Source organism: Monodelphis domestica, chromosome 7 (assembly GCF_027887165.1).
Source record: "Monodelphis domestica isolate mMonDom1 chromosome 7, mMonDom1.pri, whole genome shotgun sequence".
In the NCBI taxonomy this organism is placed as follows: domain Eukaryota; kingdom Metazoa; phylum Chordata; class Mammalia; order Didelphimorphia; family Didelphidae; genus Monodelphis; species Monodelphis domestica.
Window position 1 is genome coordinate 35,193,245 of NC_077233.1, and position 27,715 is coordinate 35,220,959.

General features: G+C 34.5%; 1 protein-coding gene across 2 annotated transcripts in view; it reads right to left on the bottom strand.

The window, feature by feature from the left end:
• Positions 1–2,753: 2,753 nt before the first annotated feature.
• Positions 2,754–27,715, bottom strand: part of EIF4E3 (eukaryotic translation initiation factor 4E family member 3) — a 49,757-nt gene continuing 24,795 nt past the window's right edge. Inside the window, exons 3-7 of one of the 2 annotated variants that reach the window (XM_007500093.3) lie at positions 19,361–19,455; positions 17,530–17,590; positions 12,570–12,636; positions 8,385–8,540; positions 2,754–4,399 (exon numbers count right to left, since the gene is read on the bottom strand). In XM_007500093.3, coding sequence (XP_007500155.1) covers positions 4,353–4,399; positions 8,385–8,540; positions 12,570–12,636; positions 17,530–17,590; positions 19,361–19,455 — 426 coding nt within the window. In that variant the 3' untranslated portion in view covers positions 2,754–4,352. Of the gene's footprint in view, positions 4,400–5,819; positions 8,541–12,569; positions 12,637–17,529; positions 17,591–19,360; positions 19,456–27,715 lie in introns of those variants that run through there. The other variant, XM_056804422.1, reaches the window with a different exon arrangement.

The following is a 27,715-nucleotide window of genomic DNA, read 5'->3' on the forward strand; positions in this document are numbered from 1 at the left end:
CAAAGATGTCCTTTTTTAGCTCTAAAGCAATAAACTTTATGATTAACCAATTAAGAAAAAGGAAAGCCTTTTGTGGGATTATGTAACTCTCGGAGTAATTCTTGTTGGTTATTGGGATACAGCTAGAGATTAGAGGCTGCAAGGCACCGGAGACACAAGACAGGTTCAAATCTAGCCAGAGCTGTCCATTTAAGGTTAAGGGGGAAAACTCTCAGAGCCTCAGTTTCTTCATCTGTAAAATAGAGCTCGAATTATTTGTATTGCCTGGCTCCTCTTAAAATAATCTGTTAATGTATACAAAGTATTTTTCCCTAACAACTCTGTGTAGTCTTTGACATATCCAGTTAATAACTAGGACAAGCTTTTCAATGTTTCTTTCCATGTTTACCCCATCCCAATTCCAGTTTACATGATTCCCCTAAGGAGCTGTATCTAATCCCAATTTTTGCCACTTTGTAATGCTCAATTACTTAATATATTTGCAATTGCATAAAAGCTTCCTTTTTCAATGAAAATCTCACAAAAATAGTATGTCCAATAAATAAATAATTTGACTGTCACAGAGATATCTGAAATGATTAGAATAAAAACAGAATATCTGGTTATTTTGTTCAAATCAGTTATTAAAATTAGGTCAATTATTTCATTCCAGTTTATAATCTTTAGATTGACTGTTAGGGTAGCTATTCTCCTCTTACCACCAACCCATAGCCTCCACCCACCTCCACCTCCAAGTTCAACTGCTTAATTTTATGAATAAGGAAACTAAAGATCAAAAAGATTAATGGCAGAGCCAAGTAGAATGTAAGTTTCTTGAGGGTAGTAAGTTTGGATTTTTGTCTTTGTATCCCCAGTTCCAAGCACAGAACCTGGTCCATAATAGACTCTTGATGAAGGATGTTCAATTAAATTGAGGGAAATGGCACAGTCAGAATTTGAATTCAAGTCCTTTGACCAAATCTAACAGTCTACAGCAGAGTTGACAAACTCGCAAAAGTTCCCAGAGCAACCTGAATTGAACTAAAATGTGATTGGGAAATGTTTAACAAATAAATTTTAAAAATAGGATATGATACGACACAATATTAATTTGTGGCTTTCTAAATCAATATGCAGCCTGTAAGAAGCCATTTCTATTTGAGTTGACATCACTGGCTACTATACCAGGTTCCCAGTTTAGGTTTATTCAGGTACTATTTGATAAGAAGTAAATCTGAAGGGCAAAAGTTCCCTTAGTTCAATTTACTGTCCAATTTCTTCTTTTTTTTTAAACCTTACCTTCCATCTTGGAATCAATACTGTGTATTGGTTCCAAGGCAGAAGAGAGGTAAGGGCTAGACGATGGGGGTCAAGTGACTTGCTCAGGGTCACACCACTAAGAAGTGTCTGAGGTCTGGTTTGAACCCAGAACCTCCCATCTCTGGGTCTGGCTCTCAATCCAGTGAGCCACCCAGCTGCTCTCCACTACTGTTCAATGTCAAAAGTTGCCCCAATCCTATTTATAGGAAAAACATTTCAAAATGGCAACAGTAGTTGAAATTTCTAAAGCACTTTAAGGCTTCAAAACCATTTTTTCTCACAATAATTGTGTGAGGTATTTAGTACTAGTGTTGCACATATTTTATAGATGAGTAACCCAAGTTACCTACCCATAGTTATGTAACTAATAAGTGAAATGGGATCCAAACCCATGTCTGTTGACTCCAAATTCATGGTTATTTCCATGACACTAGATACCATGTTATTCTGCCAATGTGTAATGGTTCAACTGCATGTTGTGCTTCCTTAGTTAAATAAAGGATGCAGTGGGCCCAAGACATAAAAGCCTACTGCTGCAGGAGTGCCTAGGGAACACTGTGAAGAGTAAACAAATCTTGGTTTCCGTCACATAGCCTCATTCTGTGAAAAGAAATGGAGCTCTTGAGCAGAGGAAGTCCAAAATAGCTCATGTTCCCTCGCAGAGCCATTGGCTTCCATGAGCTTTGGGAGGGAGTAAGGCTTAGGGCCTGGGTGGTTATGGATTTGGCACCTTCAATGACTTGGCTACAAATATTAGAATTCTAATGGAAGTCACTACTTCAGCTTGGATGAAGATTAGCAAAATAGGCTGCAAAGAAAGGCACAAACCACAGAAAATGCTTCCTTGCATCTCTACATATCATTCCCTCCTTTAATCTAGGAAGTTAATGAGAGGTTTTAAAACTGATTAAATCAGCTTAGCTCATTCAAAGGATATTACAAACTCAATATTCAATTAAAACAATTTCCAAAGTAAAATTTAACAAAATCCTCTCCTGCGGTAATTAAGATGATAGGTTCTTAACATTATGTAAATTAAAGTCTTTTTAACAGCTACTCATTTTGAAAGGTGCTAAAACAATTGCTAAAGTTCATTTGGCCAAAAAGCCATTCAATTTGCCAGTCATGTTTTTTAACTTAAATAACAGAAACTAGGAATAATTAAGCCAAGTCTTATATCATTATTCTTGACTTCAAATATCTACAGGCAATATTTAACAAAGATATATATTTAAAAGTAAAAATATCACAGATTGTTTGTTAATGAAGAAAATTATGCTAAATATAAATTTCTCACCCTTTTGGAAAAACAGAGTCACTTACAATTGCTTGATGTAAAATTAAGAAACAAGCTGGATGCTAGCAAATTTATTAAATAAACAGGCCACTTTCCAGAAAAAAAAAATAGATCTAGTAATACTTTATTTCAACTTAAAATCAATGAAGCAACTCAATTTTAGAAAGTTTTTTTTATTGATAATGTAAGTGAACAGCACAATTTATTATTTATAAATACAGCTGGAATTCTAAAAATGTTAAATGAAAATTTCATTTATTTATAAACATATTTCTGATGATTATCTTAAGTCATACCTTTGCAGGGTCAACTTTGCAAAGAGGAGTTAGAAATAGTGGGCAAAACAAGGGTGCTGAACCCACTGCCCTGTCACAAGATGTATCATCTTGTGTTACTTGCTAACAGTCCTGAAATAAAGCGACAAAAAGGAACAACTTAAAAAAAAAAGCACACCCAAAAATCTTGTGCTTTTTCCAGGTAGGTGTAGGCAGAGACTTCCTAGAATAAAGATATGAATATCAGTGCAAGATGAACAATTCCCAAGTGAAAACACTCATCTCATTCGGGGGAAAGGGGGGAAGGGGGTTACATTTGCTTCTACTCTGCAGCTTCCAATTAAAAAAAAAAACAGCTAAAATCAATCATTCTTTGGTAGTATAATAAAATATATCAACAATTCCAATAATTAATATGGACAAAATGCACTCAGAGTTCCACTTTGTAAATATTCACATTCACACTGCAAATGAGAATTAACTTCCTGCTCCTAAATGAAAAAGGGAGGAAAAAAACTGCCTCCCTTAGAGCACTGTCAATAATGTGAAACTACACAGAACACAAGCTAGAAATGAGAATCCATTTAGCAAAACGCGTTAGGATTGATTCAAAAAACCTTAAGTAGATACACACACCCTAAATTCAGAAGGCAGTAAACTTAATTCTAAGCAATTACGTTATCACTTCCCTTTTAAATAAGAAGCTTCAGGTTTCCTATGAAATGAAAGCCCTTTCTTCCACTCCTAAGTATTGCTTTCAAAAGGCCAAAGTAAAATCCTGGTTAAAAAAAAATTTCCAGAGTGGATCAATATGAAAATGTGCTCATGGCGTTCACCATAGATCAGTTCTTGATCTTACCTTTCATGTAAAAAACAAACAAAAAATAACAACAAAAATCCAACCCCAAACTTTCCATCCAACCTATACATGTAATCTTGTCAGTGCAAAACCAGATCACTTTGTATACTAGAACATATAGTACAGTTTCCTTTTCTCCTGAAACAAAGACAATGAGCAAAAACGTTATTGATAGGAATGTTTCATGACAAAGAATTAAAATGCCTGGTTCCCCAAGCTAGTCTCCTTTATGGACAGCATGATCGGGAAGAGCAGCATTGTCAGGGCTGTGCATATATGCCCTTTCAAGAGAAACCAGAACCTTGTACCTCAAGGAGACAGTTCTACTTAAAACAATAATTAGAATGAAGACAAAATAAGAAACTTGGGGTGGGGGGACGATCAGAGTGAAGAGAACAGGAAGAATCTAAAAGAAGACCCAAAGCAAGTAATATCACGTGAGAAATCAACATATGTCCCCTGCTACTTGCAACTTGGAGTACTCATTGACCAATATAAGATGAAAAACATATCTAAAAAGGCCAGCATTTTGCTTCAGCAAGTCTTCTCTCTACTTTCTCTCCTGCTTAGATCGTGTCCAAAACCAATCAGCAAAGGACAAAGAATTCTGTACAAAGTGCAATTAATGCTTTCCACGTCCACCTTCAAAAGCATGATGTTCTTCATGGGCTAAAAGGGCAGGAAAAAAGGAAAAGAAAATTTTAAATAAAGGATGAGGCAGCTCTCTTCTAAGTATCTTATCCCATTTTCTAAATGTCAATGAAAACTTAAATGCCATTTTCCCAGTAACTGTTAGCTAGTGCATTTGTTTCCTGGGATATGAAATTAAAATTAAAAAAGAAAACAAACAAAACAAGGCATAGGGAAACAATAGCAATGCTGTCTAATTCTTTTTGCTGTGTCCAAGAAACTACGATTGGACAGGGTGATGAAGAAAATATGTTGTTCCAAGTGAGTCCCAGAAATTAAAATGTGGCACATGGAACATATCAGAAAAATTACTCAGCTAAGACAATGCACCCTTCAGTCTTGTATAAAACACAAACAAAAAACAGCCTAAAAAACAACATGAGATAGTAATAGTTGCTCAATCAAAATACAATCAAGCAGCACTTGTAATGTTTTTCCACTGAAGTTTTCTTCTACTTCATTCTCCATGGGGATTTAAAAAAAAATCTATTATACTAGTAATCTGTAAACTTCCTCCTACTTATTAGTCCCACTGTCTGACACTGGCGACAACTACTATTTGGTTCCATAACTTGAAAAGATGACAATCTTTACATTCTTAAGTGAAAAAACTTAGAACTATGGTTTACAACATTTCCTCCTGACTAATAAATGCCTGCTTAGAAAATCAACATCCTGGAGGGCAGCTTCTTAATTCAAAGTCAAATGGCAAGGTCAGACAACTAGATTTTTTGTTAATTTTTGTTCAAATAGGAATTCTTACAGTAAAGAATCAGAACAACTGACTTTGGTCCTTATAATTTGGGGCGTCTACACTTTAAAGGGCCCCTGGTGACTGGACCTCTGATTCATGCCAATAAGTATTTATTAAGTGTTTACTATATGTCAGGTACTGTGCAAAACATTGGGAATATAAAAAAATGCAAAGATAGTCCTTGCTCTCATGGAGTTTACAATCTAATGAGGGAGAAAATGTATAAATAACTATTAACATAAAAGATATTTAAGTATATATATGTAATATATATATATATATATATATAGTGAACTGGAGGTAATCTCTCAAGGAAGGCATTAGCATTTATTGGGATAGACAAAAGCCTCCTAGAAAAGATGTTCTGCTTCTCCATGTTGACTTTAGTGCTCTCTTCATTGCCTGTTTTATTGCTTTGACTCTATCACTTCGGGCAAATCTTCCCATGTTTTTCTTAACTATTCTCATTTATCAATCTTTATGAATACTGTCCTTCTTTAAAACTGAGAATTTCTCACACCTTTGTCTATTTAGCCTCTTCTCTCCTTCCTTCTCTTATTTCCTTGTTTCTTTCTCTCCTTTCTTCTTTACATCTTTTTTTCCTCCCTCCCTCCTTCCTTCTTTCCTTTCTTCCTTCCTTCCTTCTTTCCTTCCTTCCTTCCTTCGACCTATCAAGACTTTAGTGAAATAGTTTCAACTAAGATCTGTCCTGTAATAAAAATAGTCTAGCTAAAAATAACACATAGATAGTATGCCTAGTACAGAATCTAACATATGATAGGTGCTTAATGAATGTTTGTTGAGTGAATGACATGTAAAATTGCATGGAAAGATAGTAATGTTCCTCCTATTTTCTATTAATAAATTTCTCATCCTACTCTTTAAAAGAGTTCAGTACCATCTATGATTTCTGCCCAACATGAATCCCATGGCTAAAAAACAGATTTAGCCCTGAAAACAAAAGTAGCATATTGCCAAGTTAACAGTGAAATCTTGCCAAATATATATATGTGTGTATATATATATATTTTTTTTCCCCCATTCTGACGGATGGGCTGACTTGCATGAGTATTAGGTCAGTTCTGTGTGATTTCTAACATGCCACCCAGAATCTGTCAATTCTTGAGTTCTTGAACTCAGAACAAAAGGCATTATTGTCACAAACTACATTCATGAAGTCAGCCACCTCTACTCAGTTCACCCTGAAGCTATTTGTCAATGTCAAATCACTCTGAACAAAACTTCTGCCAATTTCTTATGTTTCCAAAACAATTATGTAGTACCCAGAATTGAGCAAGGATTGCCAGTCTTGGACAAAGTCAGAAGCATTGTTGGCATTTTAATCAGCATTATCACAATAATAATTTTATCTAAATTAAAATATGGATAATTTGAGATAGTTTAATATTAATACATGCCATTAAAATATGATTTTAATACTCAGAAATGACATTTGTCATTAGCCATGATTTCTAGTGGCATAGTGTTTGAATATTCAGCTTGCCTAAATTAGCTAAAAAAAAGTCAATTCTGTTAGTTTTTTATTCAGTAAGTACAGCAATTAGTTGCTAAGCAGCAAATCACACTACCACATGGTCAATCTTATTAGATCACTAATATGGACCCCAAAATTACTCTGACAAATTTGTGATCTGATTATTTAATGATTGTGAATGATTTAAATTTCTCTGATTCTAGGATCAATTCAGATTGACTAGAATACTCCAAATCAAAGAAATAAAAATTTAATTTTGAAAAGAATGTTAGAGGATGTTTAATACAACTTTCTCCTTCTATAAGAAAACTGAATTCCAAAGAAGTTAAATAACTTGTATCAAGACACATAGCTTATTAGCAGCAGATCCTGGACTAATACTCAAGTTTCCCAACTCTGAGGCTAAATTCTTTACCACTTCTCTTCTCTTTCCTTCTCTATTCCACAATACCAAACTCGTCATATTGTAAGGTTCAATCAAGGAAGAAGCATGGATGGTAAAGAACGGTCTATCTCATTCTGTCAAGAAAAATAAAACAATTCTGATCTTGAGTGATCTTGCAATAGTTTGTCATATACATTTTTAAAAATCCATATTGATGATAGTATTTAAAAAAGTAAACTTTTTATTCTTTCTCTCCTTTTTTGAGAACATGGGACAAAAATGGGAAAACTATTTGTAGGATATTTCCTTCTCCCTTTTTGCTTCTCTCTTCATTTAAAATGAAGAAACTCGGCCATTGTATTTAGCTGTAGCTATAAATTAGTCTTACTTTTTAGAATGTGAACAGATTGACTTCTGTGCCTCATTTCCACAGAAAGCTCTGTTCAATATCTAACATCACACTTAGTCAATCTTGAAACATAAATGATCTCTTCTCATCCTTAAGTCTCTGGCATTGGAATTGGGAGAAAGGACATATTTGCTATGAAAATTGGAATGTTTTAAACATTTCAAATATTTCAAAAAAATTTAAATGGTTTATGCCTTACACAGAGTAGGCTTATTGGATAATTGGATAGAATGCTTGTTGGATAAATAAGGGGCAATTCTATTCTCCAATTTATCATTAAACCCACAACCCATCATTTGTTGATGCTGGTTTAGTTGGATGCACGATGCTATTTCTTTGATAAGAGAGATCATTTTAAAAGAACATATAAACAATGGATACAAATTCAAAGGGGAATTCTGGGTCAATCCAGACATGTAGTTATTCTCTGCTTCCTAACATTTCACCACTTTCAATGAATAAATATATTTTCAGTTTGTGTATTTACAATCATAGATAATGAGGAATGATTATTATTTCAGTATAATACATAAGCATCTTTATAGAACTAGCTTCATCTTATAATACAAATTATTATATATTATAAATTTTTGTGTATGGTAGAGATGACTGAAGAGTTACCTTGACCTGCTCATGTAACAGCCTTTAAAATTTTTATCTTGAATCTAATTCAATCATTCCTGAGTTTGACACATTTAAGATTAAACTTAATTTTAAAAAATAACAAATATTTTAGGTACCTTTGTTTCTGACACATGCAGTTAGGAGGGAATAAAATCTGGTCTGAATTATGGAGACTATTTTTTCTAACATTTAGGAATTTCAAGTGATTTTATTTTCTCCTCTAACAATATATTTTCCATTTTTGTAAGTAAACCATAGAATGACGTAGAAAGGAATAATTGGAATCAAAGTACTTACGTTTATAAAATACTGCTTTGAAAGATATGTGTGGCAAGAGTTCATAGATCTTTTCTAAGACTGTTGCTTCACTTGCTAAAGAGGCATTCACATTCCAGACTTGAACAACGTCTTCTCGATCACGGACACTTACACTAACCCCTATTACATCATCATCTGCATGGAGGACAGACAGGATGAAGGGGGAAATGAGTTAATATTTTGAGTCAATCTACAGTGATCTTCACCACATAACATTTTGCCTATAAATTATGGATAAGACAAAAAAGGAATATGCTCTAAGGATTAATTATATCTTTAATTGCAAACAGTAAGTAAAAAGCTAGCAAGCAAGTGATTTTAAGGCAGCATTTCCTTCAGCAGCATTCTCATGGACTCTAATCTAGGGCTCCAAATGACTAAAACTTATTATTTTAAGCATCAAAGATTTAAAAATTACTATTAAATTAATTTTTATGGAAATCTTTCAAATATATATCATGTTTCCCTGACACCTTAATTGTATGCTGAACTTAAGTTATTACCTTTTGATGACCAGAGATTATCATTATGAATAAGAGTTGCTATAATGAAATCCTCATGATCTATTAAGATGTGTGTATATATGTATATATTTAATATTATATATATATATATATATATGTATATCTGTTATTGGCAGTGTTAACACAAAGTGATTTGGGTTCCAAATTAAATTTCTTATGCTTACTGTGTGACCTCAGCAGTCACTGAATCTCCCTAGAAAAAAGGAAGAGTAGGAACTGACAAGATGACCTTTGAAGTCCTTTCCTGGCTCTAGATCTATGAACCCATGACCCACTGGGATATTTTTTGCTTACTCCTCAGGCTTTGACAGTGTTATGGATAGCTGAGGGGCTAATTTAATGACCATGGGATGAGGTGTTATTGTCATTATTATAATGTTCACTTGTTCCATTCCTGTAGATTCAAACAGAGAATATTAGAGCTTAAATGAACTTTTGGAATTATCTCTTCCAATGCAGTGAAGCGGTGATAGACCCACATAATATCTCTGGTTTTATATTTTCATTAGAGTAATACAAATAGGTTATGTGGCAAACAGCACTACAAACTTGGCATTCAGTTAGTAAAATTAAATATACAAACATCAACGAATTTAAAATGTGAAGTCCTATGTCATCTTTTCTAATTTGCTCTCTAGATTTCAAATTTTATTGTTTATCCTGCTTTCTTTTGGAAGTTAAATTATTATTTTTTTAAAACCCTTACCTTCCGTCTTGGAGTCAATACTGTGTATTGGCTCCAAGGCAGAAGAGTGGTAAGGGCTAGGCAATGGGGGTCAAGTGACTTGCCCAGGGTCACACAGCTGGGAAGTGTCTGAGGCCAGATTTGAACCTAAGACCTCCTGTCTCTAGGTCTGGCTCTCAATCCACTGAGCTACGCAGCTGCCCCCGAAGTTAAATTCATTTTTACAATCATACACAATTTAAATTATGAGACCTGTTCTTAAATTACCTTTTAAAAATTCACTATTTTTACTTTTTCTTTAAAAAAATTATTTGAGCCTAATAAAAGATCCTGCACTTGTGGATACAGGCAGAATTGGTAGAGCAGAAAGAGGTTAGGGATGGAAGACCTGGATTCTAATTTCACCCCAGTCATATAATATCTATATGACCTTGGGAAGGAGTAGGGAAACAAATACTTATTATTTACTATGTGCCAGGCACAGTGTTAAATGGCAAACACACTTCCCCTCTCTAGTCTCTGTGGCTTCATTTGAAAAAAAATGAGGGAATTGGATTCAAATTATTTCTAAGGTCCTTTCTAGGATATAGCTTAGACTAGATCATGGGTTCTTAATATGGAATCTATGAATAGGTTTCAGGGTAGCTGATTATGTGTACATACATATATAAACACATACTCATACACATATATATGTACATCAATGTAATTTGCTTCCTTTGTAATCTTATATTTTTATTTTATGTATCTGAAGACATGATTCTGAAAAAGGGTTCATAGGCTTCACCAGGAGGCCAAAGGTGAATTTTAAAAAATGAAGAATTCTTAGCCTAGATTAGATGTATTCCAAGGCCCTTCCAGCTCTGAGATTCTGCTATTGCACCAACTTCTAACTAAAGACAACATTTTCTATTTGTTAGTAATACTAAATCAGTTATCACCTTAGGGAGTGAAAAATCTTTTTCTCTCCAAGTCATTTTAATAATACATTTCTTCATAGAAGACAAAATTGTGTAAATTGATCTAGTTTTGTTAAGAGAAACAAAAGGCTGACAGGTTTTCAGATTGCAGTTAAGTTTCATCCTCTGGAAATGATATATTTATATGTACATTTTATATATGTGTATGTGAGAAGGGAGAGGGAAAGAGAGAGAGAGAATGAGAATGAGTCTTCCTTGCCCAGCACATCACTTCCATTTATTTAAGATGTGGGCACCAAAAATTATAGATAGCAAATTATATAGGAGGTCACTTTTGGCTCTCCAGCAAATGTACATTATATTTATATGTGGAATGAGACAGCAGGAACATGACCCTAATAAAATGTGTGTTATTTCCATAGACAGCTGTATAACCATAGATTTTATTTACTCAAGATGGTCAGCTATTTTAACTTAGTTCATCTTTCTTAGTACCTGAAACAGAAATAATTCATACAGAAAACTGCCCTCTTAAAGGAATTCACATGTTTGTAATTACACAAGTCTTATTTTTAGCAACATCTAGTCAAGTTACTACTCTCAGCTAATGCAGAGAGATTCTTTACTGTTAGGCAAATTGTTTTATTTTAACCCAACTCTTCTCTAAAGTAACTAAGTTGAAGTGTAAGGGATAAGTGTACCAATAAAACACAAAGACAGAACCTAAGAATGACTTTAGTAATTTATTTGGTTGTAGCTACAAATAGCTTTATCCCCCTTATTGAAGGGATGCTCTGTAAAACCCACAAGCTCTTTACTCTATCAAAATAAATTTTCAAGAGAGTTGTGCTTTATTTAAAGGCCAAATAGTGGGAAACAGTTGTTGATTTACCCTCACCCAGAATCTGGTTGAATGAGATACCCAAGAAGAAATGAAAATGAACTTAAAAGGAGTTAGAGGCTTTTTTGTGTGCTTAGCTGAATAATGATCAACTCTTCTCTGGGAAATCTATTCAACATTCAAAAGTGGACTAGTAAAGTTCAGAAGGCCTTAGCTTATCATCCCTCATGGAACAATCAAGATTGGGCCAGATGGGTTATGTATAGAGCAGCACAAAGAGAAAAGTTGAGAGTGAGCCTTGGGCACTCTGCAGTTGTTGAGACTTGGAAATAGAGCTTTGAATTGCTTCTCCAGGACAGTACAAGAGGGCAAAAGGAGAAAGGGAGAAAAGAATGTGAGAAATCTAACAGAATGGGCCCATCTTTCCACACACTTCAGGAGTTATCACTGACTCTAATTTTTCACATTCTCATAAAAAAATACTGAGACAAAGAAAATGAAAACAATTTGTTCAGGTTAATAACTCAGTGGAGTCTAACTTTTTTAAATTTCCTTTGAATGTGGACAAATCACTGTGGCTGATTTTTTTTAATACTTGAAAATAAAAAGTTGAAATGAAGGAAATCATCAAGTACTATGTTTTATATAAGATAGATATTGATTATGTGTCTGTATAGGGATTTTAAAATTGTGTTATCTGTTAGGTTATTTTATACTTTGATATTTGACTGAGTTTCTTCATATATTTACAGCTTAAGTTTCTGGTTATTTCCTAATTGTACAGTATGAAAGATATTCATTACATTTTATGGAAAAACTTGGATGGCTAACCACTAAGTGGATTAAAATCTTACTTAACTCTTTAATTGCTGAGATAGCCAGACAGCCCATGAAAAGCAATTGAATTACTTATGTAGAGCTCCAGAATTTGGACACAAAAGAGTTAAAAGACTAAAATAAAATTCTCTCTCATTTTGACCTTTGAGTGGACTGAAAATAAAGATGACAGTCTTAAAAACCACTGGTTACATGCAAAAAAAAAAAATCTAAGCCAACTACATAGTAACAAAATAAACAGCTTCAAAACAACATCGTATTAAAAAACCACACGCAAAAAAGCCCTTCTGCAAGGAACAAACACAAAAGTCAAGCATTAGGTAAACACATGCAGTTTGAGCCAGGATTTTTTTTTACCTGCTGTAGAACAATCTGTAAACTGTTCACCGATAGTTGCTAACAACAACTCTTTCCAAACTGTGGGCTAACATGAAAGAGAAATATATACATACATTTTCAGAGAGTGAATTTCAGGACCCCAGTCAGTTGTTCTTCTATAAGGAAACATTCGTTTTTCAAGTTCACTTGGAAAATTCAGACATCCCCAAATCAGATGGGCAAAAACCATGAATTGTTTAACAACTCAACAAACATTTATTAAGTGCCTTCCTACTCTGGGCAGGAGTGCTAGTGATATAAAGAAGAAGCAAAAAACACTCTACCACTAGAGTGTGAGCAATTGGTATGGCACAGTAAGAGGGAGACATATATGCAAATAACTACAATAAAAGTTTGAATCTGCTTAACTGTAAAGGTGAAGTTAAGCAGGATGGTGTCAGAGATTCAAAGAAGGATCATACCTAGAAGGGATACCGAGGACTGCCTTATGGAGTTAGACAGCATCTGAGCCAACTCTTGAAAAAGAGAATTACAGGCAAAGATTGATGAAGGAAAGGTAGATTCCAGGAATTAAGGATGATGTATAGAAAAACACAAAGGTGAGAGAGAGAGAGAAAAGATCTGGAAATAATGGGTAATTAAGCTGTGTGAGGCAGGGGCTATTTAATGCTAGTTAATAAAGCCACTGATTAGCACAGTGCCTGACACATAGAACATATTTCATACATGCTTTTGAATTGATAGATGGATTTGAGTTTAGAGAGGAGTAGTAGGAAATAGGGTTGTAGAAGCTTTGAATGCCAGGCTAAGGAGTTTTTAATTTGATTCAGTAGCCAGTGAGTAGAACAACACTAAATGTTTCTGAAACAGGGCAATCCTGATTAGATCTGGAGATATTACTGTGGTGGTTATATGGAGGATTGTAGAGGGGAGAAACTGAAGGAGGTATTTATAGAGCACAGATAATTTTATAATAGGAAAGATCATTGAGTTGGGGCAAACTGAGGTAAAGAGATTTGAAGACTAAAGAAAATACATTTCTAATGGAGGTATTGGTAATGTTTAGAGTAATTATTTTTGTTGCTGGTGACACTGATAAAGCTAGAATGTATGTATTGTATGACTATATAGAGGTATTTATACATCATACAAATGTGTTTACATGCATGTGTGTTAGAATATATTTATATACATGTGTTTGTATATGTATTAGTTTTTCTGCTTTTTCTTAATAAAAAACCCAAACATACATCTTTCATGAATATAATTTTATTGCTAGATTAATTTCAAAAGTATCGCAACATTGCTGTGAGAGAAATAAATTAACATGTACACTTTAAGACTATGAAACTGCAAAGATTTTCTAGCATTGAACAAAACTTCAAAATGTTTAAAATATTTAAATTCTACAAAAGGTCCCCAAACACAGGTAATTATTTGAACTGTTTTGTGTTCTTTGTCAAAACAGTTATAATCTTGAAAAGTCACAGTAGTAAATAAGTTATTGTTAGATGGGGAAAAGCTAAATCCCCCCCCCCCAAGTTAGTAAGTTTTTTGTGTTGATTTACAAGGCTGATCTGTTGGGTCTAATTCTTAGTAATTGAGATTCAACCATTGAGTTAGTCAGCTAAAAGCATTTGTTACAAACTTATTAAGTTCTAGGTACTATGCGAAGAGCTGGGGGTACAACGATAGGAAAAAACATGATAGGAGCTCACATTCTAATGGGGAGAGAACATGCGAATAACCATAAGATATACACAATGTAAACAAAGCAATTTCAGAGGGAAGGTATCAGCTGGGGGGGGGGAGAAGAGGAAATAGGAAAGGTCTTCTATAAGAGATGAGACATGATAGGAATCTTGGGTGGGGGGACAGAGAAGTTAGGATTTAGAGGTAAAGAGGAAGAACATTCTGAGCATGGGATGTGCCAATGCAAATGCATGGGAAATGGAGTGTCCTGTATGAAGAACAGTAGTAAACCAATGAAGCTGGATCATAGTTCATGGAAAAAGAATAAAGCTTAATATTGGAAAGGTACAATTGGATCAGCTCGCGAAGGGCTTTAAATGCCAAAAAGAGTATTTCATGCCACTTCATGAGATATATTGTACCTTTTCAAATTTAAAACTAGAGTCCATTTAGTAAATTCTCACTGGACTGAAAGACTTTTGCAATTTTACCTGAAACGTACTTCGTTATGTTTTTTGACACATGGGTATTGTAGTGTCTGAACTGTGCCCTCTGTGGCAGAAGAATTTGAGGTCGTGGCTTTTGCCTAGCAAGTCTGGATAAATCTGAATCCCTGAGGAATCTGTTTCTTTTTACTCAAGTTCTCCCATGTTCTTACTGTAGGTTTGCTCCTTTTTTCACCTTGCCTCTCCTCTCATTCCCCTTTATTTGCTATCTAAGGATTTCTTTGGAAAGATCTGCTACTTTTCTGATGTCTCTCAGTAGTGATTCTTCATAGCATTATTAATTAGGAATTAGGAATGAATTAAGATCAGTGAAAATTTAGTATCCTTTTGATTTTGTAGTTTCTGTTCTATGAGCCTCTAAGGGAAACAATGCAATACTATTTATTAATTAAGAATTGTAGAGGGGCTTGACTCCTTGGAGAAAAGGCACTGGTATAATTATGAAACAGAAATTGGTACTATTGGTGACTGTTGCCAACTGGGCTCTCTAAAAAGAAGGAATTGGTGATTCTTCTATTAAGACTAAACATGTGGGGCAGCAAAATAAGTGTGAATCTGAAGTCAGAGTGCCAGGGTTCAACTATAAGTGCAATTATCTATTAATTGGGTGAGAAGGATAACTCTGATGTCTGAGGGATTTTCTAGCTCAAAATCTATTATACTAAAGCCATTATGTATGCTCAAAGAATGTTATTGAATGGGGGGTGGGAGGGGGAATCTGGGAGAAGGGAGGAAAGGCCCCTTTACACCAAAAAAATCATAGAAGCTTTATACATAATAACAAAAAATGCTAATAATATGACTATGGTGATTAGGTAATGACAGAAAAAAATAACCATGACCATAATGGAACACAATTATACATACCATAAATAACTGCAAATATAAAGACTACGAGGAGAGTAGAGAAAGCTAAATCAGACAGTAATTGGTACAGTGGCCACAACAATGCAAACAACATCAAGAGAATCTAAATTTCCTCAGAAGTAAAAAGCAAAGTCAATTCATGCTTTTCAAAAACTAATCATAAATAATGGATTTAGGATTTTGTATAACATCTTTTAATATTTTTGTGTACTCAAATATAAATATAAGGAATGAATAGGAAAATCCTTTCAACTTATGTTGTCATCATAGTTTTTAAAAATTCATTTGCTATTAAGTTTGAATAAAGTGAAACTTGAAAATTAAGCCTTTCCCTCCATTACCTCTTTGCCTCCTTCCTTTTCTCTGCTTAGTAAGCCTTGAATAGTTTATATTTGCTTCCCTGACATTTTTTTCTTTTTAATACATATGCCAAGGAACAGTCAAAACTTGGAAAAATGTATCTTGACTAATAGTTTGCACCTTTAACAAATAAATCTGGTTCTATGCATCTCAGGCATATGGGTCCCTGGGGGGATTTTCCTTTTTTTTTTTTTTGAGCACACATACATGAAAGAAACAATGGAAAGATGAGATTGTGCAGCATTATTCCTTTTATCCCTTATCAAGGGCTGTTTTTGGTTTGCTAAGTTATAAGGTAACATTTTAATGTTCATTTTCATCCAATATAATGAATAAGGGCCCATGTGGAAATGCTTCCTTTTTTTTTTTAAACCCTTACCTTCCATCTTAAAACTGTATAGGCAGAAGACTGGTATGGGCAAGGCAATGGGGGTTAATTAACGTGGCTGAGTCACACAGCTAGGAAGTGCAAGATGCCTCTTTTTAACTTTCTTGGAACCACAGAGTCCATGGACATCCATGCTTTGGAATGCCCCCACCATGGCAAACAACTCTACATTTCTTAGATATTGCCTCTATATTTTATTTCATATAGAGTTTGTCCTGGCCGTCAGAGGAAAAGCCCTTGCCTTATATCCTATCGTCATTCTGAGGAGGCCAGTTCACCCTTTTGTAGGTAGTCTCATGGCTCTTCAGTCTTAGATACTCGCCACATTAGTGCCACATTTAGTACAGACCCTGATTAGCTTACCTATTGCAGCTGAGAACTCTTGAGCTCTAATGATCCATCATCTTAGCTTCCCCAATAAGAAGGAATTAAAGGTGTGTACTACCACACCACGGAAAACTAAATCATGCTAAAATATTGTTATTGAGCTATTTTTTTCAAGTTCACTGACCCTGGGTTAAGAATCCCTTGGCTTATAGTAACCTATCTAACATTATGGACTGAATGATGGAGCTGAGTCCTGATCATTAACTTTCTGATGTTCAACTGAATCAAAACATAGTTCTACTTTATATGGGCATGTGAAAATTTAATTACTATGTAAAAGAAGTTCTTTGGAATTATTCCAAAGTGTTACTTGGAGTTATTATAAGTCTTTGGAGCTATTCTCCATTTCAAAAAAGCCATTGGTTAGGGTCTTTAGGTTTCATTGAGAGTCAGGATGAAACAGCATATTCTTGGCTAAGTCAGGTGTTAAACCATCTTAATATTGCCAGTTGAATAAAATATGGGAACTTGAGAAAAGTGAGAGCTACTTTTCTCAGCAATAATTTCCTTTTATATGCCAGGCTGCCTAGCTTTGAATTTTACAGCCTGTTTCCTAAGTCAGCATTGCTATTGTTACTTTATAGAGAAAGAGAAATAATTTCCCAAGGTGGAAGAGTAGGACAGGAAAAGGGCTAAGATACCTCAGAGTTTTTCATCACTAAGTCCTACTCAACATCAACCAGGCTACTTAACTTCTAGAAAGAAGAAAACTGTCTGTTAGCACAATAAACAAAAGCCCAGCTGAGTCATTTCCAGAAAGGCTTGGGTACAGACATACCGTGCTTTCCTTGGGGACTTTCATTTTCCACACACCACCCTTTGCGTTACTTTCTTCTTCCCTATTTACAGCCAAAAAAAAATTATGTTGAAAAATGTACATGTGGATTATGTGTACATCTAAGAACATATGTGGAGGTGTATATTACTATATAGATATGCATATGTGTAGTACAGATATACACACATGCATATATGCATGTATATATACTTGTATGTACACATACATACTTTATTACATCAAATTATCTGTGATTTCTTCATCACTGACTCTCCTCTACTTTCTCCATTTCCTCCATTTATGCTCAAGTCCTTTCTACCAAAAGGAGACAACCAAGGGAGAATTTTTAAATTTTTTTATTACAAAATGAACAATCATCAAATAAACATTCCAATATTGAATTAATCACAAAACTGCACATGAAACCACAAATTTATCATATGTGTTTTATTTTTAAAAGATTTATTTTGTTAAAATTTTTATTTTAAAAGTCTATTGTTTGATTTAACAAAGATAGTTATTGAGTATGACTTTAGTGGAGAAGGCAGGCAAAAAGCCAAAATAAATACAACAATGGACTTTAATAGTTTTGGGAAGGAAAACAAAATAAAAGGTTCTTCTAGGTTTTATTTCATTCTCTCCATGGACAAGAGAAATTGATAGTAATAAGTTAGGGTTTCTTCAAGCAGAGATCTATGAACTTTTAAAAAATAGTTTGAGAACTGAATTTTTATATAATTGGGTTTTTTTTGTAATCCTGTGCATTTTATTTTATGCACTTAAAACATACTATTCTACAAAGAGATTCATAGATACAGAAAAAAAAAGAGAGAGAGATTAATGACTCCTGGAATAGGTGGAAGAAAAAAGAGCCTCTCTAATTTTCTGCCTATAGATTCTCAGCTTCTAGCATAGTGCCTGGTACAAAGGAAGCGCTTAATAAATACTTCCAGGATTTAGAGTGAAATAATATTACTAACATTTAGATCAATGAGGCTGATGGGAGGTTTGGATGTATGATCCTTAAGGTGCCAGTGGTAGGAAAAAGCAATGAACTACATGGGAATCTGAGGACTTGTATTCTAGGTCTGCTTTGACACTTATTACCTTTGTGACCTTGAGCAACCTTCCAGGTTTTGGTTTTCTTATCTCTGAAATGGCAGGGGGTAAGAGGACCCTTATTGATCTCTGAGGTCCCTCCCAAATCTAAATCTATGGTCCTTAATTGTTCCTTCTCTCAGATAATATTAGTAATCATATATGATATTTCTTATCCTATATATTATTTTAAGTTCATATGAAGTCTTCTTTTAAATTTAGACTATATATTCTACTTTGTCTCTCTAGTAGACCATAGGCTTCTTTATTCCAGAGATCATGTATAATTGAAACTGTCAAAAACAAGGGTTTTTAATATTTTCTCTCTTATGGACCATTGGCAATCCAGAGGTTTATGGGCCTATTCTCAGAATAATATTTTTAAATGCACAAAATAAAATACATAAGATTATAAAGGAAACCAATTATACTGAAATATAGTTATCAATATTAAAATAGCAAGTTCACAGACCCCAGGTTAAAAACCACAAGACGAAAATAAAAGAGCTTAATATTTGTTTTTGAAGAAAAGGCTGAAAACTCCCATATTGTCTGAAGGCCTTGGGTGACCTAAGTAGAGATGTTTTTCTTTCACTCCTAACTCATAAAAAAGAATTATTTTCAGACATAAGTGGTAGAGAGACCTGGTTATACTCCAGGTCAGTACAAATTTATTTGCTTCACTGTGGTTTCCCACCCACTTTTAACCTGAAATTACATGAGAGTTACTTACCAGAGTGGTCGTCTCTCTCCCCTCATTAAATGATAACTACATCTTAGAGGCAGGTTAGTCACAGGAGGAATATTATTGTACACACTCCAGAATATCTTGGAAAAAAAGCCAACACATTTTAGTTTAATTCAAATCTTTTCCATTTAGCTTAGATGCTACTAAATCATCAAAATTAACACGTGCATGAAAATACGACTCTCATTAAGTTATAGCTATTAAAAATAGATTTTTTCTCATTATCACTTTCAACTTTCCACTAGGAACATTAACATTTATAATGATAGAGAATTTTACTTGTTATACATGCCAAGTTCTATACTTCAGAGTTCTGTGGTTACTGTGCAAATATTCTTCTACATCATGAAATCATCTACAACTAGGAATTGATTTGTATCTAATGATTTTTCTGACATCATAGATAATTTCCAATTATTTTCCTACAAATAATGTTTCAATTTTCTACCCAGGCACAAGGGAATCCCAGGAATAAATGGAGAGAGAAGGAAGGTGACCTTATTCCCTGGTCTACTCATTTTCCTACTAGCTGAAAGGGAGAGGGGAAGAATAATACCTAAATAGCTACACAAAAAATTAGTGCAATGCTTGTATAATATTTTAGAGTTTACAAAGCACGTTCATAGGTTATCTCATTTGGTCATCATAATAGCTCTATGCGATGAATAGAACAGCTAATGCCATCCTCATGTGACAAATAAGAAAACTGAGGCTTAGAGCATATAAATCATGGGTTCTTACCTTTTTGTGTTATGGACATTTTTGGTAGTCTACTAAAGTCCATGAAACCAATCTTACAATAACTTTTTAAAATGCATGAGATAAAATACACCAGAATACAAAGGAAACTAAATAGATATATATGTATAATTGATTATAGAGAATATTATATATAAATGTTAAATATTCTATAGACATATTACATAAAATACATCATGCATTAATATCTGATAGCATCAGATGTTAATGTATATTACTTTATATATATGCATATATATAAATTTGGCTTCCTATGTAATATATGTATACACATTATATAAACATTTATATATTTTATAAGTGTGTTTGTATGTGTATGAAGAGAGAGTGAGCTGCTGTAGTTATTGTTTTGATCTTCTTAACTCATCCAGGCTGGAATGTGAGTGGTAACTCTTGGGTCTGATTCCACTGTTTCTCAACATGAAAGAGTGGACTTGCTACTGCCAACCTGGGCTGGTTCATCCCGTCTCTGCCTCTCTTTCATCTCTCTCTCTCTCTCTCTCTCTCTCTCACTTACACACACACACACATACACACACACACACACACACACACATACACACACACACACACAGGAAAGCAGAAAAAAAATCTAAACCGAGCAAAAATAAATTATATTGATTCCTGATTCCTTTGGCATAATTGCTTTAGAACATGTCTTAATACATCTAGGAAAAAATGAATGAATTTTAAGTTCTAAAGAAAAGAACCACCTACAGAATAATTTCTCTCATCCTCCATAAATTTTCTTGCATATAAAAAATGACCAAATCCTTTATTATTGGCATATATTTTTTTTTACAGCCCAGGATGAAATAACTGAAGACTTAATTCTTATTTAACATACTTTCAATTTTTAAATGCTTGAGTATGGCCATCAAAGTTTTGGGAAATATGTAATCCAATTAAAAACACCTCCATTTAAAAGTATGTTTAAGATAAATCACTCAATTAATCAACAAGCACTTATTAAATAATCATTAATTACTAAGCAGAAAATGGAAATACAAAAACTAAAGAGAGACCACAGTCCCTGTCCTCATTTTACATTATTCTAAAGGAGAATAAAATATGTTCACAGATAAGTAAATATATGTACAAAAAAAATGCAAGGTAATGGGAGGGGCATTAACAACTGAAGAAAATAATGGTAAGCCTCTTGAAAATATATTTTGAGTTGAGCTTTGAAGGAGATTAATAGTTATCAAGCTGCTTCCTTAAATGGAACTTCCTCTACAAAAATTATGAACTACTTTTAATACTTGGAATTTTTGTGAGCCTCAAAAAAAAATCAGAGAAAGCAATATTATATAATTCTTTCAAAATTTATTTTACTGCCATGCTTAAGGGACTATAAGGTTGAAAACTTAATGAGACATAATTCATATTTTCTACAACAATAAAGTTTCTACCCAAGATTGAGAAAACAAAAAAAAAACTATAAATACATCCATAGAAATGGGTTTCAAATAATCTTATATCTGTAATAGTTCTATTTGGTTTGTAAAATAAATTAATGTAGTACCTTTGCATATATGATTTATCTGTTAAATGTCAATGTATGATGAATGCTTTTCTGATTACTAATGTTAAAAATAATAGAGTTGAAATATGATAAACATTTCATGACTTAAAAGGTGGTTTATATTCACTCTCTCATTTTCTTTTCAATATTTTTCCAATGAATTAGATGAAGGTAGAAATGACACTTATAAAATTTACAGGCGGCAGATTGTTATGAGAAATAGCTAATGCCTTTGATAGCAGTCCAGATCCCCAAAAGATGTTTATCATAAGACTAAAGGTCAATAAGGCTGAATCTAATAAGATAAAATTTTATAAAGATAAATGTAAAGAACTATACTTCAATTCAAAAATTCAGCTGTACCAGTACCAACTGGGAAAAGTAAGGCTAAAGAGTCATTCCTATTTAAATAATCTGGATATTTTGTAAACAAATTCAATATGAATAGAGAAGCATTTTTGTTCAATAAAAGTCCACAAAAGTGATATGTGAGTGCACACACACACACACACACACACACACACACAACTACAAAGAAAACTATCATCATTTCCGGTTGCACCAAGAATGATATCCAAATCAAGTGAGGTACTCTGCCTTGGTTAATTTATATCTGTGGTATTGTCCAGTGCATAGCACAATGTTGGCAGAATAAATATAATAAATGTTTGTTGACGGATTGCAAGTTCTGGGAGCCATATTTTAGGAAGAACATTACCAAGTAGGCATACATCCAGGATGATAAAAGGAATACAGACCATGCTACATGAGGATACACTGGAAGAAGACGAGGTTAGCCCAAAGCAAAACACAATAACTATCCAACTATTTAAAAGGTTGTCATATAGAAAGAGGAGGGAGTTCATCATATTGGTTCCAGAGATCAGAAGTAGGAGCAGTAGGTGGAGGCTGAAGAGAGACAGCCAGAAAGAAGGAAAGCCTTCAAAAAAGCTATTCAAAAAAATAGAATAAATGGTCTCGGGAGACAGTGGATTCACTGTCTTAACAGGTCTTCAAACAAAGCTGGATGACCATTCATCAAGAATATTGCAAATGAGATTCTTGATCAGTTATGGGTTGGGTTAAATGGCCTCTGAATTCCAAACCAATTGATTCTGTGATTTTGACTACCACATTAATACTTAGAGTTGAGCATAACTAAGTCAACTGAAGTTCAGAGAGATGATTTTTTTTTCCTGGCACTCATCAAATGAATGGTTGAGCCAGCACTTAAAACTGCTCTGACTTGAAATCTATTGTTTTTTATTTTCCATGACTATATGCTTCCTAGGACCTAGTGTCTCAAAGACAAGCTTAACAAGAGGGAGAGTAAAGGTAAATGCAGACAGATCATAAGCAACATCCCCCCAAATGAAAAGGGCTCAAACCTAATTCTGATTATATATTTAATTTTTCATGATGTAGATTTTCTGGAAGACTTCTATAGCATTTGAATGATGTGAATTATATTTCAGTATTCAATACATAATGAAATCACCTAAACTATTCCTCTTGAATTTTTCTTAAACTTATGCTTTGCTACTCACTTCAATTGTCTGGCTACAAAATTGCTGTCATGTCACTTCTATCCTAAAAAACAAAACTTGATCCTGACATCCTTGGTAGCCAAAGCCCTATATTTCCTTCCTCCTTCTCTGTTAAAAATCCCTGAAAAATTTGTCTTTAATCAGTACCTGCTTTTCCTCTCTTCTCATTTTCTTTTAACTCTTTGCAATCTAGGCTCTGACTTCATTCTTCAATTGAAAAGGTCTTCTCTGTAACATCTGATACTACTGATTACCTTCTCATCCTAAATAGTCTCTCCTTTCTAGATTTTCATGACACTTCTCTCTATTGGTTTTCACCCTACCTATCTGACCATTCCTAAGTCTCTTTTCCTGGATTTTTCTATTTGTCATATCTTCTTTGCTTCTCCAAAGCAGAAGAGCAGTAAGGGGTGGGCAACTCAGGTTAAGTGACTTGCCTAGGGTTATATAAGTAGGAAGTATCTGAGGCCACATTTGAATCTAAGATCTCCCATCTCTAGGCCTGGATCTCTATCTACTGAGCTACCTGACTCCCCTTTTTCATGTCACTTTTAACTGAAGTTCTCTGAAGTTCATACCTGGTCCTTTTTTTCTTTTCTCTTACAGTTGGTTCTGCTATAACATGACATATGCATTCTCCAAAAGCACTATTGTATTCAAAAATCACATAAGAAAAAACCACAGAGTTTTCAGAGAAAATAGGGATAGATGACTCACACTCAAAAACTTAATCAATAGGACATAAAAATATAAGAACCTAAAAAGTGTGAGTTTTGCTATTTAATTTTTTTAAAATCACAAATACTAGTAGCAATAATACTAAATAAGTCATCCTCAGCCTCATGAGGTTGCTCACCTTGTAGCAGGTGAAATGGGCAAATTAGGCAGGTCACAATACCAAGTCCCCAGAATAAACAGCATAGAAATAAACATGAATTTCATACTCTGCTCAAAATGCTCAATTGTCTTGGAAAAATACACATTTTGAAACATACAGTAGAACTGACTATATACTATCTTTCTTAATGATCAATCACATTAACTCTAATGGGTTCAATAATCATCCTCATGCAGATGCTTCAAAAATTTACATATCCAATCCTACTCTCCCAATGATGCATCTCCAATGGCCAATGAAATGTTTTGAACTAAATATCTTCTAAGCATCTCTAACTCTACATTTTATTAAAAAAGTAAAACAAACAAACAAACAAACAAACAAAAAACAACCCTACCTTCCATCTTCAAATCAATATTGGTTCTAAGGCAGAAGAATGGTAAGGGCTAGGCAAAGGGGGTTAAGTGACTTGCTCAGTCACATAGCTAGGAAGTGTCCATCATTAAATCTGAACCCAGGACCTCCCATCTCTGGGCCTGGCTCCCAATTCATTGAGCCACTTAGCTGCCCCTAACTCTACATTTTAAAAACAGAAATAATTATGTTTGTACCAAAACCTTATCACCAGTTTCAAAGTCACCCAAATTTGGCTGGCTCAGCATCTTCTTTGACTCTTCACTCTCACCCTAGATATCCAATCAGTTGTCAGATCGTGTAATTTCTGTCTTCCCAATATCCTTCCTATATGCCTCCCTTTCTCCTATCACATAACCATCTCCCTGGTTCAGATCCTCATCAACTCTGATTTGGATTCTTATAATAGCCTTCCTGCCTAAATTCTCTCTCTATTTCAATCCATCCTTTTCACAACGGCCTATGATTCATGAACTATTCCTCCCTTTCACCCAATAAACTCAAGTGGTTCCATTTTACCAGCAGCAACTATCAAGTCACTTGTTTGGAACTTAAGGTTCTTCACAACCTTGCTTCTTCCTATCTTTCCAATCTGTTTATATTTTATTTCCCTCCACATACTCTATGGTTCAGCAACAGTGATCTCCTTGCTGTTCCTTACACACAGCATATACTTCTCACCACCATGCCTTTGAACTTGCTGTTTCTCACAGCTGGAATGTTCCTTTCAACTCTTAGTTTCCGGGGTTTTTTACATGACTCATAAAAAAAAAAACCAAAGCAAAACCACCACATCTTCTAGAGGACGTCTTCAAAGTCCCTGTAGTCTCTTGCTACTTCCATTCAGAGCTTCTCTTCCTTTTATTCCAAAAGTATCCTCCAGGTGTCTCTTTTTTACACATTGTCTGTTAGTATGTATCCATAAGCACAAGGAAACATTTTGTTTTTGCCTTTCCTTTTTACCCCCCAGTGATAAACACATATCTGGCACCTAGTAAATGCCTGGTAAGAGCTTTTTGAATGATTGATGTAAAGAAAAAAGGCAGTAAGAGAAAAAAAGCTTAAGAAATATCCATATTCATCATTCCAGAAGATAAAAATTTGCCATTTAGAATTGTGTTCTTTATATTATTAAAAAAAGTAATGGTCTCTGAGTTTTTGTAGTGTTGGAATGAAATGATTCTACCTTTCACAATGAAATAAACATGCCTGAATGGCAAACAGCCTAGCACAGACTGTCGATTTGCAACCAGAAAAGTCACCTACAAGTACATTTGGAAAAAAAAAAAAGAATAATCTGACCTAATAGTTTTCAATCCACATAAAATCTACAGCACAGAGAAAGCACAATAATGCTTAAATGTAACTCAAGAATTAACAAAGTTTCCATGAAACTGAACACAAGATCATTACAATATCTACTTGGTTTGTAGAAATCTTTTCACTCACCCAGAGTGCCCTACCTCCCTATAATTCATACATTCTAAGCTTTCTCCCTGACAATAGACAAGCAGAGATTTGGAAAGACAAGACTTCCTTATGCCATTTCCTTTCCTGACATGCCTTTTCCATGTTTTTCAATATCTTTAATGGTCCAGCTAAAGTTTTACTTTCTCTAGCACTTGGAGGCCAGATCAATTACAAATACCTTGTGACAATACCTGACATCATTGTCTAACATGGGGTTTTAACTCTTGTGTAACCATTTTCTAACACAAGTCATTATCAGGGTTATTTTTTTCTCCTCTCCACCTATTTCTCATCTGCTAGGCTGATATCTAAGACTACTTTTCCTTGCTCCATTCAGTCCTTAGGTCCTGACTATCGACTTCCCCAGGGGCAGTGTGGAGGGATAGCCTTGGAAATATCACCTGGTAAGAGGAAAAGAAAAGGGGCATGAACACCTCAGAATCCCCCACCCTGACTATTTATTGCTTTAAGCACTGGTCTCATAGGCAGCAGTGTCCCTATTCTCTCACTCGGAAGACCATCCTGTTTTTAACCCAGTGGGTAGTCAAATTCTCCAAATAATTAGTACAAATTACATATGGCTGTAACAGTTAATACAGAAGCACCATGCATAATGGATGGATAGAGTATTGTCCTAAGAGTCAAGAAGGCCTGCCTCGGATACATTTTGGCTAAATGATACTGTGTATTGACTCCAGAAAACTAGAAATTTTACAAAAGTGGCCAATTTGTCTTGGTAGAGGGGGTTTCCTCACTAGTAATATCATATAAGGATGAAAACACAGATTCCGAGTGCCTCCCAACTCCCTTGTCTACTTACAAAGCACTAATATAGGACAGAAAATATGTGGTAATGTAGAAAGGGCTGGATTTGGGATCAGAATGTCTGGGTTTGAATTGTAGCTCTGCTACCTGCTAGTTAATAAAACGAGAGAACTCCATCCGGATGATTAGTGACTAAGTCTGCAAAATAGCAAAGAAGGCAGTTGAAGAGAGCACTAAGCATGGAATCAGGAAGCCGTGAGTACCTACTAGCTATGTGACTCTGGGCAAGTCAACTGTTGATTGTCTAAACTGAAAAACAAATGGAAATGATAATATATCTACCTTGAGTAAGATATTTGTAAAACTATTTAGCCCAGTGCCTGGCACATAATAAATGCTACATACATGCTTATTCTTTTGCCATTGACCTGCTATATCTCCTGGTTGACCCTAAACATGGGCTTCCATCTCACATTCCATTTAGTCATCCTCCTAGGTCATATCATCATCTTCCTTTGCTGTATATTTGCTTGGTCTCTCTGGACCAGCACCTTTCACACCTAATCTGAGACCTAAATGTCTTTACTTCTGTCTTCCTGAATTCATACTTCAATGCCTGGGGCAGTTAATATATTCATATTTGGAGCTTCTGCTCTAAGACTGACCCCAGCAAATTAATAAATGAGTATGTAGAAACCAGCCTATTTAGTCTACTACATCTTCTGGTTGGCCTGGACACCAGACCATGCTTTAGTTTCCCAATTCATCTTTCTCTCTCTTTCTTTCTCTCTGCTTCTTTCCTCTCCCCCTTTCTCATATTAGAATATAAGTTCCTTGAGGGGAAAGACTATCTCTTTAAAAAAATCTTTGTTTTCCAGTGTTTAGCATGTTTGGCTCAGTGAGAACTTAATAAGTAAATTTCTTCCCTCAAGTCCTTTAGTCACCAATGATTTAGCATTACAAATTCATGGATAAGAGCACTATAATGAGGTCTGCTAAGTTTGGGGCATATTCTTTACCCC